Here is an 18149-nt window from a genome sequence, read left to right on the forward strand (position 1 = left end):
GTGTCTCAAATGTGCTCCCTATCCTCATTGGCGTACATGAGGTTATCTAGCATGTCTAGGTGGGGTTTTGTTTCGCGGGACGCTTTGGTCTCCGTGCGCCGTTGTTCGTCGAGTGGGGGCATGCTTGCCATTCTTGTTTTGCTCACTGCTGACATGGCGCGTGGTTTGTCCTCCAGGAAAGTATTGTACACTTTCTTTAAATCGTCATTCGCTTTCAGAACATTGAGCATGACTCTTCCATCTGAGCCAATAGCTGCTTTTGTAGGGCGCACAACCATCTTCAAACCTCCAGGCACCGGTTGCCAAGGTTTCGTATCCAGGAGATGGGAGGCCGGCCCGGGGGGGATCACGAAACCAGCGACACCGACATCACCCATCCGTCTTCTGATGCTGGGTTTCAGTACGCGAGCGACAACGGGTGCATTGAATTGCTGGGGACCGTAAGTTGGGTGATTGGGAAGATGTGCACCAGATCTGTAGTATGATAAACCAGCAGATGGATGTGTTCTTGGTGGACCAGCCTCACTGTACGTCTCTGCTGCGACCGTTGTCCTGCCGTACGAGAAGCCATCCTTGGGTGAAGCCGCTCCTTCGGTGCCCTTCGGACCTTCTGGCAGATCTAAAAACTCTGCAATGAGTGGACCAAAGGCGGACGGCGTTGCCCGTAGATAGCGCACATGCTCGTCAAATTCTTCATCACTTATTCCCACTCGCTCTTTGTTCAGATCTTGACCAGCATCTATGGCTTCTTGCCGGCGAGATATAGTTCTCTCTGCGTTCAGTCGTGCCCGAACGAATTCCTGAAACTCCACTTTGCGGGCTCTTACCCTCTTCAAGAGCGCGTCAAACTCCCAACCAGGCTGTCCCGCCAACCAAGGACCATCATATCGCCATCTCCGATGGGTAGATGATGTAGATGAGCTGATGTTATCCACTCTGGCTTCAAACACGCTTGTGTTCTCGTCTCGAGTGCGTTTCTTGGTAAATCGCAAAGGCAAGTGGAGCTCTTTCCATTTCCGCAGGGTGAGCACATGATCGCCAGCAGACTCGAAATCGGTGATGTGTTCGGCGGAGTCGATGCCCTTCCGAACGCGAATTGTGGTGGTTCCTGTCCTTGTGGTTGACTTCAGGGGTAATGATCGCTTGAATCCCCAGTCTCCTCGGTCCCAAGAGCTCGGTGGTGTTTCTATTGCAGCATGTGCTGGATAAGGTTGAGTCGCACTATCAGAGGTAAGAGAGGTTGGAGGATTGAGAGTAGGTGGAATTGAGAAAAGCCTTGAATTTCTCAATACACTCGCTGCAGGAGAAAGTCGAGCAGCAGCCATTGATTTTGCAGGATGCCGCTCAGTTATTCCGATACAGACTTCTAATACCGGTGGACAAGTTCTTCTAGGAGCTGTGCGCCAAGCCCATGACCTCCAAAAAAGCTCTGCCAAGATATGACTCTACTACTAGTACCAGTAGTACATTCTACGTAGTATAGTAAGTAGTATCCGTACGGAGTAGATAAGTAGTGATGGAGTACCACATTCCGTGGCAGCAAATGAAATATATGGAGAGCACCCTAAACACAGCAGTCATAGCTTTCCCAATGGACACGAGACCAAGGACATCAAGACCTTGAGAGCTATGATTAACTTAGTGTAACTCCAATTGCAAAGCAGGCATGTTCAGAGCTACAGGATTCAGAGCCACAGGAATCAAAGCTGTCTAACTTTAGTGAGAAACTTGCGGCCAGACTTCAGCCACTCCTGCGACCTCTCTGCCTATTTTCCTTCTGGCGCTTTTCTTTCAAGGCCTCCCTTCTGCGCCGTTTCCAGGCTCGATTGTTCTCTCCTCGATGCTCCCAGAACCACTTGGCAAATCCACTTTCCCCCTCATTCACCCTGGAGTCATCCGATTCCACTTTCTCACCAGATCGTCCTTCTGTGTTTGCTCGATCATCATTGCCAGCTTCGCTGCTCGGAGACATCGATTCTGAGAAGAACCGACGCGTGGGCAGCGCTGTGTCCGGAGTGGGTGCTGCGCTCCGAAGTCCTCTCAATTGAAGATCACGGGTTGTGAAAGGTGTCTGAGGTACTGTTTGCTCATCGTCAGGCTCAAAGAAATTGAAACTGGTCTTTATCTCTAGCGGACGTCTGCCACGTGCCTGAGAAGCTGCTTGATCGGGTCGCTTGAACAGTGCTTCAAGGGGATGAACGGCAGCGCTTGGTGTTGGAGTTGCCTCTGAAGCATCCTTGGACATTCGAGGGTGCTCAGCTTCCGCTTCATCTAACTTTGAAGCAAGCTCCTGCTCTGCCTCTTGCGCGAGCCCTTCGTCGCTTGCGAACGACGATTCTGAATCGGAGGAGGATGTACCTGATGACGATGTTTCTTCGTCCAAGACTTCTTTCACAGCATTCTTGTGACCGCTTGAGACTTGGTCTTTCCGTGTCGTCGTCGACGTCTGCTTGGGTTGGCCACAGCTTCTATCAATTTCGCTCTGTGAACCCTGCTCAATGCTCAAAGGGGCTTGAATTTCCCTCACGACCTTGGTTTCTGAAGCCTCGTACATGCGTTGAGACTGATCAGTGCGACTTCTACTTCGCAGCTGTCTTGTGCTTTCTTCAAGGATATTGCCATTTGTGTCGACCCAACCCTTGCCCTTGATGTACTCCGCGGCAACCCCAGCATTCCCAGTAGCTACGTTACTCCTTATAAATGACGGTTGTATCACAGACTTCTCAAATTCATGGATAACCGTAGCTTTCTTTCCCTTCTTCATGTCTTTGTCCGTCCTAGTTGTGCTCAAGCCAGTTGTTTCGATTTTCTTGTGTTGAGACAGTTGGACACGGAACATGCACTCAGGTTTGTCTGTATATTTGGAAGTCACACGAGACGCCGAACGGGATTTCGAGGTGCCCATTCGATTTCCCTTTTCAGGTTCAGTCCAACCCCTCTTTACCTTTCTCTCCGGTGCAAGCTCGTGGCCCTGCAGCTCTGATACTGACTTTCTGGGTTTCTTTGACAGCCTACATTCCTCCCCTACAGGCGAAATACGCCCTTCCTCTCCCTGTTCGCGCTCGAAGCGCCGCTTTTGCGGACGAGCATGTTCAATTCGTAGTTTCTTGCCCTTCAGTATTGATCCATTGAGCTTCTTCTTCAGCTTTTCGGCCTCCATGGTCGGGAGCTCGATATAGCCGTAACTGTGCTCGGGGAAGGTGTCAAGCGTATGATAAGATATGCTCTCGGCCGCGACGCTCGATTGTGCGGATACGATAGACTGAGCCAAATCCTTGGAGAACGGTGTAATGTGAAGGCGCACTTTCTCCTCAATCATGGCACGTACTCTTTCTTACTCTGGAATAGGGCAGTGGACGATAGAATCGGAAACACCAACAGGCAGTTGTGGAATGGAGGGCGCTTAGGGGGCTGTTGTGCGTGCACCGTTGTAGTCGATCCTTCACACTCGTGTGACACGTGGGGCCGAACTTGGAGAAGTTTGCAGCAGCAGGAACGGGCCTTGGCTCAGCATTTGCGCCCGCAAGTTCTGCCACAAGGCAAACGGTGTAGATAGAAGAATTCATGATGAGCCAACACCCTACTGCCAGGGACTCATGCTACTGCCGGATAATCTATTCTCGACCACGATTCGCCCGAAGAGATTGTGCCAAATGATAAACCCTTACTGTTTTCCCGGGGGTTCCAGGGATATTGAGACTCACCCCTCGCATAACTGATCTCGCTAACTGATCGACATCTGATGGTAACGACATCTAAGCTCAATGTCCTTCTGATATGGACAACCAGGCTCAGATGCTGTGCTCCTGACATTATCTCCATCTGAAGCTTCTCTAGCTCAGCTTGACTGCCTCGTCTAGCAAGATGGGGAACTCGCAGACTAAAGAGGCCCGTCAGCAGGGAACAGCCTCGTCTGCTCGGGTGGGCGTTGAATCGAGTAGTACCGGCGCTCCCACGTCGAGGACAGAACGCATTCCAGACCAGCTCTCAGATCGACCACCTCTAGCGTCGTACGCTTCAACTGGACGTCGGGGGAGTCGCCCAGATCTCTCGTTCCTAGGCATTGGCAGTAATAGTGAGCGAGATGTCTCAAGTCTGGAAGTGCGAAGAGAGACGAAACAAGAACGAGAGGCACGTAAGCTTGAGAAAGAGAGGGCAGCAAGACTGAAGGAACGTGAACGCAGCATGAAGGAAGAGCATATTGATGGTGGCTATTTAGTGACACAAGGTGTATATGTCGGTACCGAAGACTACAACAAAGCCATCGTTAGGCAACTCATGGTTGTGATCTCCCTATATCAGATGTCTCCTTACCACTAACAGTAGTGCTAGATCGAGCGGCGACTTGCTCCCTTCTGGAGAGGCCTGAATGAGTTCTCCGAATCGTGGGCAGAGCATCAGCTCATGGCTGCTGCTCGAGGCATGCCGATTCCACCTGCAGATGAGGTGCCTCCTGAGCTTGAGTTTCAAGGAAAATCAGACCCATCCATTAATCTCCAACCATCCGACCAAAATTCGAAGAGCCTCACTGTACCGAGCAGTGCGAGGTCGCTTTCCTACACTTCAAGTGCTTCGTCTTATCCAACGCCCTCATTCGCGCAACAAGGTTCGCCCCAAGGCTCACCCCCAACAAGCGCCCCTATCTTCAGGACTAGGGCCAAGACACTTGCTTCTTTGACCACCTCTTCAAAAAGCAACCCTCAAGCTGACATGACGCCACGAGAACTCCACCTTCCCAGAGATCCGACAGTAAATGGGCAGTCGATAGAGGTCTTCCTGTACAAAGACGCGTCCGAGTGTCCAATTTGCTTTCTATATTATCCTCCATACCTCAACACAACCCGCTGCTGCGACCAGCCCATTTGCTCAGAATGTTTTGTGCAGATCAAACGACCTGACCCTCATCCTCCGGAACACGAGCAGCCAGATACCAACGCTCCTCCTGCTTCCGAAGGGGACAGGGACCTAGAATCGGAAGGACAACTTGTATCCGAGGTTGCCACTTGCCCATTCTGCAAACAGCCTGAATTCGGCATCACTTATGCCCCACCGCCATTCAGGCGTGGTTTGACGTACAGCGCAGGGTCTCAGCCACTTGGTGCAAGCTCTGCTACGTCTTCACAAACATCCTTGTCATCGACTGGGTTATCACCAAGCTCATCGAGACGGAGGGCTACCTCATTGTCGGCTACAGCTCCCGGGGTCATCACAACGGATAAGATAAGGCCTGATTGGGCCTCCAAGTTGGCAACTGCTCGCGCTCACGCGGCAAGAAGATCTGCGGCAGCTACTGCTCTACATACAGCAGCATATTTGATGGGAGGATCGGGTCAACCGGATCCCCGAGTGTTTGCTCCCTTTGGACGGAGGAATGTATTACGGCGGCAAAATTTCGACGCCAACGGCAACTCTGCACATCTTGACGCTTTGGCTATTCTTGCTGAAAGGCATAATGCAAGAGAACAGGAGCAGGGGCCCCAAAGTGACGGCTCCTTCAATCCATTCCTACCCCCACCTCGTGGCAGTAGTTCACGAAGAAGTAGGATGGATGAGCTAGAAGACATGATGATGATGGAAGCCATCCGATTGAGCCTTGCGGCGGAAGATGACAGAAGGAGGAAGGAGGAAAAGGAGGCCAAAAAAGAAGCCAAGAAGAAGGAAAAGGACACCAAAAAGGCAGAAAAGGCAGCAAGAAAAGCCGGTCTTCATGCGATCAACCTGAATGCGAGCCACGCTGGTACAGATAGCGGCCCAAGCAGTCCGCTGGCTTGCGTCGAAAGTGCATCTTCATCTTTTATTGAGGAAGAACCGATCACTTGTGGTAAGGGAAAGGGTGTGGATCGTACCGGTACCCCGCCACTCGGCATAACACACCGGAATCTACAAGATTTCTCCAGTTCGTCAGCGCCGACTGGCCAGCAGGATTTATCTCTTCAGTTCAACGCCCTGGCGTCTGAACCATCTAAGCGATCTCATCTTCGACAGATGTCCAACGCTTCCTCCTCGGCCTCCTCGCTCATGGACCCCGGATCGAGTCAAGCCATGACGGGCTCGAACACTCCTCCTGGAGGGGGCGCTGGAACTGAGCCCATGTTCAATTTTCGCAGCCTTGCCGCCATGATAGGTGATAATGAAAAGGGCGAGGATGGTGTTCATGTGGAGATAACGACCCGTCCGCATGCAGATTCCGACCAAAGCGGATCGACTCAAGCGTCCTCTGTTCCTTCAGATGTCCGATCCCATCCCAAGCACGAAACCAGTGAGGCCGGAGATGTTCAGAGCTCGTAGTGCAGTTTGCAGTTATATTTGTCTCTTGTGCATGTGGTTCGACTGCTCACCCTGTCGAGGGCTTGGAAGGAGTTTATAGGGCATGATTCTTCACATTGGGTTGTTAACGAACGCATGTTACGGTTCCTATCCTTGCTGGTTGGCTAGACGGGCATCAGGACTGACCATTCTCCGACTGAGTCTGATGTTAAATTTCATGACGAAACTCCCGCTTTCTTTAGTATGCACATAGAGTGCCTTTGCTTCCCCGAATAGACACGATTTTCCGAGCACTTTCAACCCCAGCCACTTCAATTATGATTTGCGTGCCAGACTTCCAATCTATGGAGCTACCACACCTGAATTTCCAATTGGGCTACTGGACCCAATGCGAAACGTTAGCTGGAAGACCAGAACTGGAGTTTCTGTCAGTGGATTAAAAGCATTCCTCCAAAATCCAATCTCAGCTTCGAGGAGTGATGAAGGTCACTGTGAGAGGGAGCAGATTTTGACCCTAACTAAACGGCAGAACAGTTGCGCCCAGACAACGCATGCGTTAGGATTTGCTTAATATCCAGATTATCCCCAAATGGTTCTCGTGTTCTACAGTGCCGTACTATGTATCTCTGAACGTACTTGGCATTGCATCTCCATGATCACGATGACAGCCAGTAGCAATGCCGCAAGACTTGAAGCGCGTTTGTCCCTTCCATTCACAGCCCTATTCTGCTACAATCTGTGGTCTGCCAAAACCTAGCGCTGTGGACGGCGCTTCTTCCACACACACACTCTGTCATGGACAAGGGCTCAAAAACACGTCCCGGCCTCCAGTGCGTGAGTTGCTCTGCATCCAGCGAATGGTTCTGCGTACCATCTTCGAAAATGTTGTATTGAGATATCAGCTCTGCTATCATTTCCAGCAATACCTGTGCGGTCGGTTGGAGGAACGCACTGAAATTGTGAAACACAAAGCGTACTGTTGCCAGGCAGCTGGCTCACTCTAGAGATGAATGGAATCCACGTTGTACGGCAGCAGGAGACTTCAAGGCCTGCTTACGTTCCGTATCTCGCGATAATGCTGCGTGTGAACGCAACACCAACTTCTTTTGCCTTTCCCTCCGTACTCAGACAGGAAGCCTGCTTCAGATGGTGAATGCGCGTTCCCCAAGTCCTTGACCTGGGCTGGGAGCAATTGATCCGTTTACTCAAGAGCTTCGGAAAAGTCGTAATGGCAACGGATAGGAAGCCAGAAAATAGGGCTTTGCAGATCGACCGTCATCGACTGGTTGGGCCTCTGATCCATGGATTCGCACTTTCAGAATTACATCCCACAAGTCTAGCCGTACGTCTCTGTCAAGCTTTTTGAGACGTTGATGATCACGGTGTTTCCCATGCCCTTCTGAACGTGGTTGGTGCTGGAGAAAAAGTTGCAACCAAACTACATAGGAAGAGTTATGGCCGAAAGTTTGACGTCTTGTCGGCTCGTCCACGTTCAAATCTCATGGCAAAATCAGGCATGATGCTGAAGAATTGTTCCAACAGTGCTGGTATATCTCGACCTCTTGCCGCAAATTCAACAAGAACTAAATCATAGCACCTCTCAACTGCTCATTTGCTTGGAGGCGTCTTTCCAGCTGACGCGGCTGCACACTCGCAAAGGGCATTTCTGACAACTGCGTCTCTGTTCCGGGTCTTTTTCCAGGTCCTTCCCAGCTCGATTCAGACAAGTTTACTCACGCAACAATATCCCACCAGTCATCTCTGTAGACGTTTTGTGCACGTTCTCAGCGAATCAAGACTTCAGCGACCAGTGCTTGGCCCAGTCGCCGAATCCTGTTGCCATTACAAGGGCGGGAGGAGCTGTAGAGTCAGCAAATTGTGTATCAATGCTGTTGTCTGTCCGAAGCAGCAAAGGCGATGGTCCTATGTGATGTCAAGGATGGCTCTAACAAGGTATGCTGAGATAATCTGGTTTGCAACAATGCGGCGCATCCACCTCCAAAAGCTCTAGAGTTCCATGATGAGCGGATGTCCGTATGTATGCGACATCCGCAATCCGTCGACCTTGCCTGCCCATGTAGGCAGATGCGAGCTCTGCTAATGCCAAAGGCAGGAAAAGGAACCGGTTGACCCCTGAGGAGTTGGTGCATCCCAGCCGTCATCGTGGACGGACAACACTGCATGAGCAAGGCGATCTCCTTCTTTTCTCAATACCAGCTGTTCCTGAACCTTAAGTCCTTAGAAATGGGCTTGGCTACTCAATGTTAGACTTTCGTTTCTACCGCAGACCACGTGAGGTCCCCACCATTCAAGTGGATATTCGAAGTCGTGAATATGGGCTTTCATAAAGTCGCACTGCAAGAAAATCTGGACAGCATGCAAGGTTTCTCCCATCCTCTGCTTAGGTAGATGGTCAGATTATCGACTCGCAGTACGTGTGAACATGTTTGAGTCCCAGCGATGATCCTTCTCACCATAACAAGGCAGGGCTTACATACCTTGCACGCTCGGCATGCATCTTTACGAACGCCGACCAGCCATGAACGTACTCCAGGCCCAGCCATCTGGTATTCCACGCACTTGGCTTCCGACTCTGGCGAGTCCACCTTTCGCTCTTGGTACCGACAGAAACTCACCAAAATCCAACAATGCTTGAGCAGTCTCTTAGGTCCAAGACCTTATCCAATAGGAACTGCCCTTTAGCGAGCCCTTGCATGTCCCATAGTTCACAGGATAATGCAGCAATGCCCGGTCCTCCCAGGCAACCATCTCGTGAAGCTACTCTGTTGTTCCGGATTGCGATTTGATTGGTGAATGCTCAAGCATAACTTAAATGAATATTCCCTCAGGAGTGAGACTTTCGCCGCTCATGCATGAACGCAAAGAGTCTTCGCGAATCACCTCGCTTCTTCCGTTAAGGTACTCAACCAGGCTACCATAGCACCTCATAATACTACGTACAATCAATTCCTGCGACTAAGGTTAATCCATGCACGGAACTCTTCCCCCGGAGATCACTATGCCGCTTCCACAACACTGAGATAGGCCGAGATCCGAATTATGTGAGCAATGGCGAGAACGGCCCTGTACCTTGATGTGCGGGAGGTTTATATGGCCTCAACTTTTACGTGAATCCTTGTCATCTAACTCTTCTCACGATATTGAATTTCAGTGGCAGCGCCATCAAGGCTGTCCAGGAGCATACTCGTTGGCCAGAACTGCTTCAACCACCTCAACAAACTCTGAGCTAGGCGGCGTCGGACCGGCGACGTGAAAGCCGCAATATTGCCAATCTATTGGGTCTTTTTCACCATCCCAGGCTAAAGCCCAAATCAGGCATGACAAATCGGTGGCTTGCATGGCTACCACACCATGTACGTCCCAAAGCCTGCAACTCCTGCAACTCCGCATGAGAAGTTGGTGAAAAAGGTGCTAGAGGTGGCGGTCATCCGGTTTAACAACGGCGGCCCGAGACTTGACCAGGACTATCCTAAATACAAGGGTCCTGCATTGATAACGTCGAAAAAATCCCACCTGACCATACGAGCAAGCCCAATGAAGCTCCCAGCATGAAAAGGAATAGTTTGAAGGATCTTGGCCATATTTGGCTATTCTTGAGCACGAACATGTCAGGAACGTGCCGCTCCCACAGCGGATCGTTCGTACAGCTCAATGGTCCAACTCAGATACACTGGAGATTGGCTAGCGCCTGCTGGGACGTCGGAGCTGTCGAGTTCTCCCGAGCAGAACCACACCATGCTACCATGTTCTCGCTGCGCCGGGAGAGTCATAGGTCGCACGGCATCCCTGTTGTCCCGAAAGTTGGTGTGGAGTCGAGCCTGGATCGTTCCTTCCGACAACGGCCTTGAAGCTTACGGTTTCATCTATCTGTGAGATGTCTATTGTCAAAAGGGATGTCCTACCAGTGATCGTAGACTTCTGAGCGTGGCGTGCCAGTCGTCCAGCCTGATCAAGCAAGAGCTGTTGGCCACTGACATTGAAGCAAGAGTCTGGAAGAGCGAATGGCTACTTTCGATATCATCACCGCGGAGTCTTTCGCCGAAGAGAGTCTTCAAGGTGAGGGCAGGAAGAGACAGAGATACAGGGAAGCAGTCTCCTGCTCGGAATGTCGTCAGAAGAAGGTCAAGGTATACGAGGGCCTTGCTGTTTCATGCTCACTTATTGCATTCTGATCACAATCGTAGTGTGATCGAAGTCTTCCGTGCAATCAGTGCAAAATCCGCAAGGTCCAGTCCAAGTGTACCTTCACCCAGACAAAATCTCTACGTTCACCTCAAAGTAGAGCATCCGCCCGCAATCCTGAGAAACGACAATCGGCTGCGTTTCAGCCCCATGCCCAGAACCCGCAGAAAGATTTCCAAGAAGACTTTGGTCGTCATGAAAATCAGCTGCCCGGCTTCAGTCCTAGAAGTACAAACTATCTCGCGGTACCATCTGGCAAGGACTGGACGCCCGAGACAAGTATGAACGAGCTGAGTGATGGTTACGCGGGCCACCAGTCAGCTCAGCAGCTGCAGCTACAGCCTCAGAGTTCCTCATGGCCAATGCTCACACCACCCAGAATTGAGCATTCTCAGCCCATCGATACCAATGGTCTTGACACTGCCGTCAACAGTCGTCAATTTGATCTGTCCATGAATTCTGATATACATTTCTCTCGGGTCCCTCGACAAAACGAGTTTTTCAACGGTACCAACGACACAGATACCCCGAGTGGCCAGCTTCCTACTACTCACTTTCCGCACAGCTTTCCAATCAGCACAATGCAGCAAAACACCTTGGACGCGAGCATTGTGCCGCCAACTTTCAGTGCTGCAGGGACCATGCACATGCCACAGCCAACCACATTGATAACCAACCAATTGTTGACGAACTGGGTGGATGACGAGGGTACAACGAATGCCTTGCCGTGGAATTTCGACTTCAATTGGAACTCATGACAAGTTGGAACCATGAAATGAATGGCTGCAAGCAATACAACATCAACATTCACTGGCACTAATCAGATTTAGCAGTCTTACGCGCCTAACATACTTCTCTCATTCCCACTCTGATTCGTCCATCAAGAGGAGCAACAAACGCCGGGATCCGACAGCAGAGACGCCAAGGGAATTTAGAACAGCAGAGATGGCAGAACAGACACGCAGAGATGGCAGAACAGACACGCAGAGATGGCAGAAGTTACACGCAGAGATGGCAGAACAGACACGCAGAGATGGCAGAAGTTACACGCAGAGATGGCAGAACAGACACGCAGAGATGGCAGAAGTTACACGCAGAGATGGCAGAACAGACACGCAGAGATGGCAGAAGTTACACGCAGAGATGGCAGAACAGACACGCAGAGATGGCAGAAGTTACACGCAGAGATGGCAGAACAGACACGCAGAGATGGCAGAAGTTACACGCAGAGATGGCAGAACAGACACGCAGAGATGGCAGAAGTTACACGCAGAGATGGCAGAACAGACACGCAGAGATGGCAGAAGTTACACGCAGAGATGGCAGAACAGACACGCAGAGATGGCAGAAGTTACACGCAGAGATGGCAGAACAGACACGCAGAGATGGCAGAAGTTACACGCAGAGATGGCAGAACAGACACGCAGAGATGGCAGAACAGACACGCAGAGATGACAGAAGATACACGCAGAGATGGCAGAACAGACACACAGAGAACACGAAAGTCCTATCATGTCGATAACTCTTTTCAATGTAGATGCCAGTATATACACAGAGAACACTAAGTCCAGTCCCAACCAATCCCAAATCAGGACATCCCATCGATCTTCCTCTTCCTCTTCTTCTTCTTCTTCTACCTCTACCTCTACCTCTACTTCTACCTCTAGCAAATTCCACCACAGACAGCTGAACTATATTAGATTTTACCCACTCAGCAGCCCCTGGTAGGCATAACAGTTTGTGGGGAGATCGACTGAACTCTGTTCCAGAATCGCGTGCGCAGACAAAGATCCCCATGACTGGCGTTTGCCAGATAAGATTGCTCCATGACCAAAGCAAGAGTTGATGTTTGGGATTTTTTTATACTGGTTGCCCGATAACTGTTAAACAGCAGTGGAAATCTACAATGGAGCAGTACAGTCGGGCAAGAGGGTGGTAAGAAAAATTCTTTTGTCAAAGCCCTCTTGACGATCACAGTTACTGCCATCTGAAGTTGTGCTGGTATCAGAGCAAGACTCTCGATAGATGCTCGCATCTGCTGGGTATTTATCTACCTCTCTACCGCTAATGAGATCTGATTCTTCAGAACACCCCTCCCCACATAAGCACAGGCACTCCGATCCCATCTTCTCAAACATCATCAACTCAGCCCCATGACCGCATCCTCGCCCAGCCCAAACGTCCTTCCGCCCTCATTCTCCTGACTCTTCCAGCGATCCACATGATCATCTTCTGGGTCCGTCCGCACGCTCGACCCGCTTTCTCCGCTCTTCTTGCCGAGACTGCTACTCTTACTGTCCCGTCTCTCCCTGTTGTTCTTGCCATTCCCGAACCAGCTCTTCCGTTTACTGGAGGCTTTGGCACTGCTGGAATCGAGGTCGACCTTCTCGTTCTCCGGTTGCGCATCACCCCCGGAAGTACCGGGTTGCAAAGAGGTTGAAGCGGATGAAGAGGGTGTCTTTCTATGATTTGGTTCCCTGCTCGGCGAGGGCCGAGTCTTCAACTTCTGATCATTACTGTCGTTGTCCTTCTCTACTTCCGACAACGCAGCTGCCTCATTCGGCGTTGCATTGGGGGTGACCTCTGTACTTGACGTAACCTCTACTAATTCTGCATCCCTGTACCATTTCCTCCGTCGGGTATATTTTCCCCAAGAATCTGCGTCACGTTTCCCATCATTCCATTTGTTATCGTAATAGATCCAGCCACCACCGTCATCAGCAGCGGAGCTCTGGTTTGTTTTTGGGCCCTTGGAGGATGATTTTGTGGGTGAGTTTGTGATGTTGGTTCCCCCTTCGATCTTCCAAGTCGAGCCCTCAACCCATCTCCAACGCGCCGTTTCGCTCTCTACATATGGGAGCTCGAATCGATCTTTGCTGGGTGCCGGATTGAGGTGTTCATCTGTCCAGGATGCGCGCTCATAGGCGAGCATGGCAGAAGTCCAGCCTAGACCTAGCCATCGACGTTGATTCTCATAGAGAATGAATGTGAAACGGACTCCTGGTGAAGCCGCGCGATGTTTCATGGTGAGGTCGGCCGCGGCGGTGTCTTGGGATTTTGATTTGCGGCGCGGTGGTAGGGGTGGTGGAGTGAGCTTGTTGCTGGTTGAAGAACCAAATGGGGCAACAGGATCCTGTCCGAAAGAGAGACCGGTGATAAAAGAGCAGATGCGCCGGACAGTCAGAGACCGCCAGAGGATGACACGAGACACTCGGGCTGGGCGGCTGTGCCATGTGAGAGCGATGGTGCCGAAGGTGAGGATGATACGGCGGGAAGTGAGGATATAGAATGGCGGAAGAGTGAGGACTATCCAAATGGGGGTAACGAAGAGAATTCGAATGAAGAGCGTTGTGAGTGCAGGTCGAGTGGTTGCTGATGTAGCCGTGCGTTGTGTGGAGAGGAAATCTGTCAGGGACAGGAAGGGTTCGAGCAATATGTTGCAGCGAGTAGTGAAGGTACGCAGCGTCTCGACTATCTCATCAAGACTCTTGTGATGGGCAGGTTTTATATCTGAGGGCTCTCTTTTATGACCATGTTTTTCACCAGTTTGGGAAGTTGACGAGAGGGGTGAGTACCGCCGCGAGTACATCCCAAGAATCAGGCCTATGACCACAAGTATAGGCCCGGTCCAGAGAAGAAGCTCTTCACCATAGAGCGTCACTGCCCAAAACCCAGCAACAAGGAGAAAACTTTCCCATGGATCGTTGGTGCTCCATGATAGAAGTCCAACGAGTTGGTTCAACGGGAGGAGGAAAGGGTGAGAGTAGGCGAGTGCTCTGGTAACCTGAGGTGGCGTCGCAACGAGTAGCGGTGATTTCTTGTGTACTATGATGGTGGAACGTTGCTTAGAAGTGGATGCTCCAGAGAGGTTCTGTGGGGAGAAGGCCGCAACTGTGGGAGGATTCGGATCATAGGAGGGAGCTGAAGGGCCATCGTCCGAGGTATATGTCGATGCTGGTGACATGGACGCGAGCCAGGGTGTATCTACAAAACATAGTTAGTTGAAGGTAGATTCATACTGAAGAAGGCAGTGTACCAAGTGCGGCCATACAACAGAGAGCAACGGCGTCATTAGATGAGTATCAAGTGGATCATGGTAGGCGGTAGCTGCGGAGTGGACGGCGTCACACTGCTCTCACTACTCTCACGAGTCCATGCTGCCCTTGGAGTCGAAGAGACTAGATTGAGAATTGATATTCTTCTCCTCCGGTGCTGTGAGAGATATTGCATCGGAGCAGCCACCACATTGGGGGCATCTGAGCATGTCACATGCTGCATCTGCTCCTCCATCTGCGACTCCGCAGCGGGACAGAGGCAACCCACACAAGTTTAGGCGAGATCTGGTCTCGGTTCTCCTTGCACATCAAAATTTCATCTCCGCCATTGCTTCTTATGCCATAGTACGTAGGTACAACTTGGCTGCGATCTTCCTGCGTTGAGCTGCACTATCAACGCCACTGCAGTTCCAGCCTGTCGCCTATTTACTTGCGACACCACGAGTGTTTTCTTCTTCCAATCTCCTCCCCTCTATGGTGAGTCTCAATGTCTTGTGCCTAGGGGCTTCTGACATACTGACCACATGTAGGCGCACCGAATACTGGCTCAAGTGGTGATTACCGGATCGCGAGTACTGGGACGCGCATTCGCAGAAGCTTATAAGCAAGCGTCGGCCAGTCAAAAATATGCCTCAGCAGCTGCCAAAGACAATCCGCAGGCCATGAACAACCTCGCCTCCTCTGGCCTTACTCTCGACGAAGCGTGTAAGATTCTCAACGTCAAACCTCCAATGGCCGGCAAAACCAATATGGAAAGCGTAATGGAGCGGTTCAAAAGACTCTACGATCTCAACAACCCGGAAAAGGGTGGAAGCTTCTACCTACAGAGCAAGATATTACGAGCGCGAGAACGAATAGAGATGGAGGTGCGGGAAGCAGAACGCAAGGCGGCGAGGGACCAGGAATTGAGAGAAGGTTGGAGACCCAAGGTCTATCAAGATCGATGATCCAAGCTAAAGGGTGACAAGGTCGATGACACCCACTCTTGCTCAAGTTATTTCATCAAAGCGCCGGACATCCACATATTCGCCTCCGAACGTCTGTCGTTTACACTACATCCCACCTCTTGAAATGAATTCCCTGCATAGCGCGGAGTTGCGGTCCGCCTTTTTAGCCATTAGGAGCATTTATATGGCGTTTGATATTACCCTGACCCGGGTTTACGTCCAAAAGGGCGGATGGACGCTGAGGATTAGGGATTCATGTACAAACAGATATGCTGGGAATCTTTGTTTGAAGAGACTGCAAGAGGGCCTGGCTATGATAATCAAAAACGGAAACAGCGTTGAGCACGGCAAAGATCTCTACTCAAGATTGTCGAGAGCTGCTTAGTGCGAACATTGGCCCATTCCGGATAGAAGAGGGGCTGCTTAGCCCTATGAGAGCAGTGATGAAAGGGTCCTTCTCATGGCCGGGCAATGACTGATTCACTGATAAAAATCCTGCTCGTTCTACTGTCGAGCCTCTATATCACACAATAAGGATTAGACTCGGCTGCAGGTGATCAGTAGTTAGTACCTATTAAATAAGGGTCATGCAGGACTGCGGGCCGTTGAGAACTACGAGTATGGGCGATGATCTACTAACTTAGAGGCGGTGCGAAGAAAGCTAAAGATGTCCAACCCCATGCGGTTCCCTATCCGTCACATTTGGCATTATTCAGCTCTGGAAAGGTCGCTCAGGGCTTCCCATGCATTCTTTTCTTCCTTTAGGCACTCAATCCATGGCTCTGTTACGGAACTAGTATTCATTTGATCAATGTGTACGTCATAGATATGATGGCACCACTTCCTCTAACCATAATTGAAGGCGAGGTCTTGAGGAAGGACTGGAACGATACATACCTCGCACCAAAGACGCATGGATAGAGATGGTAATCCCTACCAATGAAGCACCTCCCAGGGTCTATTCCAAGCAGATATCGGAGCCATCGTCTTGTCCGTGCCGTACATCTCCGAAAAGATAGACAGGAACCTGCAATTGGCCTTGCTATCTGCGGCGCAAACTCCTTCCGCTCTATATTCATGACCCTGTCCTTCCCTTCTTCATAACCTACCTTTCTTTCCTTTCCGGGACTCCCAGCAGGCATTTTATATATCCATTCTTACTTTTAGTGGTTGCGCAAAGATACTCCTGCGATGCCCGCGCCACCGACCAAACTCTCTGATACTTTGCCTCCCCTTGTCTTTGGGACAGCCACTTTCAACTTCCAGTTCAATCCTGATCCCTTTGCTCTACCGACAACGCACCTCGTCCATCGCGCGCTCTCGCTAGGAGTTCGCGCCTTCGATACATCACCCTACTACGGCCCGGCGGAGGAACTACTGGGCACCGCGCTCGACACTGAGTTCGTCCGATCCCAATTTCCACGATCTTCCTACCACATCCTTACCAAGGTTGGTCGCATTGCGGCCAGTGAATTTGACTACTCGCCTTCATGGGTCCGGCACAGCGTGCGCCGAAGCTTAAGGCGTCTATGCACAAGCTTTCTCGACGTGGTGTACTGCCACGATGTGGAGTTTGTCTCGGCGGCGGAAGTCCTAGAAGCAGTGAGAGAGCTCCGGCGGATACGGAATGAGGATCACACCGTCAAATACGTGGGCATATCAGGCTATCCTGTGCACATCCTCTGCGATCTTGCCGAAATGGTGCTTCGCGAGACGGGCGAGCCCCTCGATGCGGTCATGTCGTACGCGAACTTCACACTGCAGAATACAAGACTCTTAACAGAAGGTGTCCCACGATTGGTCGCTGCTGGTGTCGATGTGGTGCCAAATGCAAGCCCTCTTGGTATGGGGCTCCTGAGGCGACAGGGCGTTCCAGTTGGCGCTTTAGGCAACTGGCATCCCGCACCTGACGACCTGCGCAAAGCGGTCCAGTTGGCGGGTCAGTGGACCGATAAACAAGCTGAGAAATTGGAAGTGGTTGCAGTCCGCTTTGCTCTAGAAAGCTGGTTGAGAGAAGGGTCAAAGGTAGGTACACATGGCGACCCACTTGGGTCAGCTGACTCGGTTTATTCTACTTCGTGGCCGAGGCGGGAACGGTTAGGTGTCAGCGTCATAGGCGTGAGCAAGCTAGAAGAATTAGATGAGACTATGAGAGTCTGGAGAAGTGTGCTAGACGGCTTTGCCGACGATCTCGATGCGGAACCTGGTTCGATAACGCCTAATGACGCGCTGAGCAACCACGACTTGAGTTTGCAACGAAGGCAGCAGATCAGGACGTTAGCCAAAGGTATTCGAGAATTGATTGGAAATTATGCGGATTTCACGTGGGAGAGCCCCGGGAAGGACTATGTCAACCAACGAAGGGTCAAGGGTGTTGTAGAAGAAGATGACCTATCTTCTGGGACAGTCGAAGCGCCTGCGGCAATGCTGACCCCACCTTCTGAGGCTGAGGATGATGGCATGGCAGATGATGTTCCCGCAGTAGACCGCAATGCGTAGAGAGAAGATTAACCAGTATAAATGAGGTCGAGGTTCAGCACTGGTGGAATGATTGAGACTTACAGCACTACATTTTCTCATTCCTACATTGAAGTGGCCTAACGAAGTAGGTTTGTAAATTTGATATTCTACAGCTACTTTACTGTAGGAAACGGATTTATACACGTTTGACTCCATC

At 51.0% G+C, this 18149-nt stretch overlaps 7 protein-coding genes across 7 annotated transcripts; 4 read left to right on the forward strand and 3 right to left on the reverse strand.

The window, feature by feature from the left end:
* Positions 1–5: 5 nt before the first annotated feature.
* On the reverse strand, positions 6–1325 carry EPUS_03631 (uncharacterized protein; the record flags this gene model as incomplete). Its single annotated transcript, XM_007806478.1, has 1 exon — positions 6–1325. The coding sequence occupies one exon, from the start codon at positions 1323–1325 to the stop codon at positions 6–8; it is 1320 nt and encodes a 439-aa protein (XP_007804669.1).
* A 416-nt stretch (positions 1326–1741) lies between these two features.
* On the reverse strand, positions 1742–3319 carry EPUS_03632 (uncharacterized protein; the record flags this gene model as incomplete). The annotated part of the gene is made up of 1 exon (XM_007806479.1): positions 1742–3319. The coding sequence occupies one exon, from the start codon at positions 3317–3319 to the stop codon at positions 1742–1744; it is 1578 nt and encodes a 525-aa protein (XP_007804670.1).
* Positions 3320–3864: 545 nt separating this feature from the next.
* Positions 3865–6288, forward strand: EPUS_03633 (uncharacterized protein; the record flags this gene model as incomplete). Its single annotated transcript, XM_007806480.1, has 2 exons — positions 3865–4281; positions 4333–6288. 2 exons carry the CDS (start codon positions 3865–3867, stop codon positions 6286–6288), a joined length of 2373 nt encoding a protein of 790 aa, XP_007804671.1.
* Positions 6289–10289: 4001 nt separating this feature from the next.
* EPUS_03634 (uncharacterized protein) lies at positions 10290–11228 on the forward strand (the record flags this gene model as incomplete). The annotated part of the gene is made up of 2 exons (XM_007806481.1): positions 10290–10415; positions 10473–11228. 2 exons carry the CDS (start codon positions 10290–10292, stop codon positions 11226–11228), a joined length of 882 nt encoding a protein of 293 aa, XP_007804672.1.
* Positions 11229–12610: 1382 nt separating this feature from the next.
* EPUS_03635 (uncharacterized protein) lies at positions 12611–14434 on the reverse strand (the record flags this gene model as incomplete). Its single annotated transcript, XM_007806482.1, has 1 exon — positions 12611–14434. One exon carries the CDS (start codon positions 14432–14434, stop codon positions 12611–12613), a length of 1824 nt encoding a protein of 607 aa, XP_007804673.1.
* Positions 14435–14732: 298 nt separating this feature from the next.
* On the forward strand, positions 14733–15472 carry EPUS_03636 (uncharacterized protein; the record flags this gene model as incomplete). The annotated part of the gene is made up of 3 exons (XM_007806483.1): positions 14733–14870; positions 14934–15002; positions 15056–15472. 3 exons carry the CDS (start codon positions 14733–14735, stop codon positions 15470–15472), a joined length of 624 nt encoding a protein of 207 aa, XP_007804674.1.
* Positions 15473–16663: 1191 nt separating this feature from the next.
* EPUS_03637 (uncharacterized protein) lies at positions 16664–17971 on the forward strand (the record flags this gene model as incomplete). The annotated part of the gene is made up of 1 exon (XM_007806484.1): positions 16664–17971. The coding sequence occupies one exon, from the start codon at positions 16664–16666 to the stop codon at positions 17969–17971; it is 1308 nt and encodes a 435-aa protein (XP_007804675.1).
* Positions 17972–18149: the final 178 nt, after the last annotated feature.

This window comes from Endocarpon pusillum (genome assembly GCF_000464535.1).
Source record: "Endocarpon pusillum Z07020 unplaced genomic scaffold scaffold5524, whole genome shotgun sequence".
NCBI classification, from domain to species: domain Eukaryota; kingdom Fungi; phylum Ascomycota; class Eurotiomycetes; order Verrucariales; family Verrucariaceae; genus Endocarpon; species Endocarpon pusillum.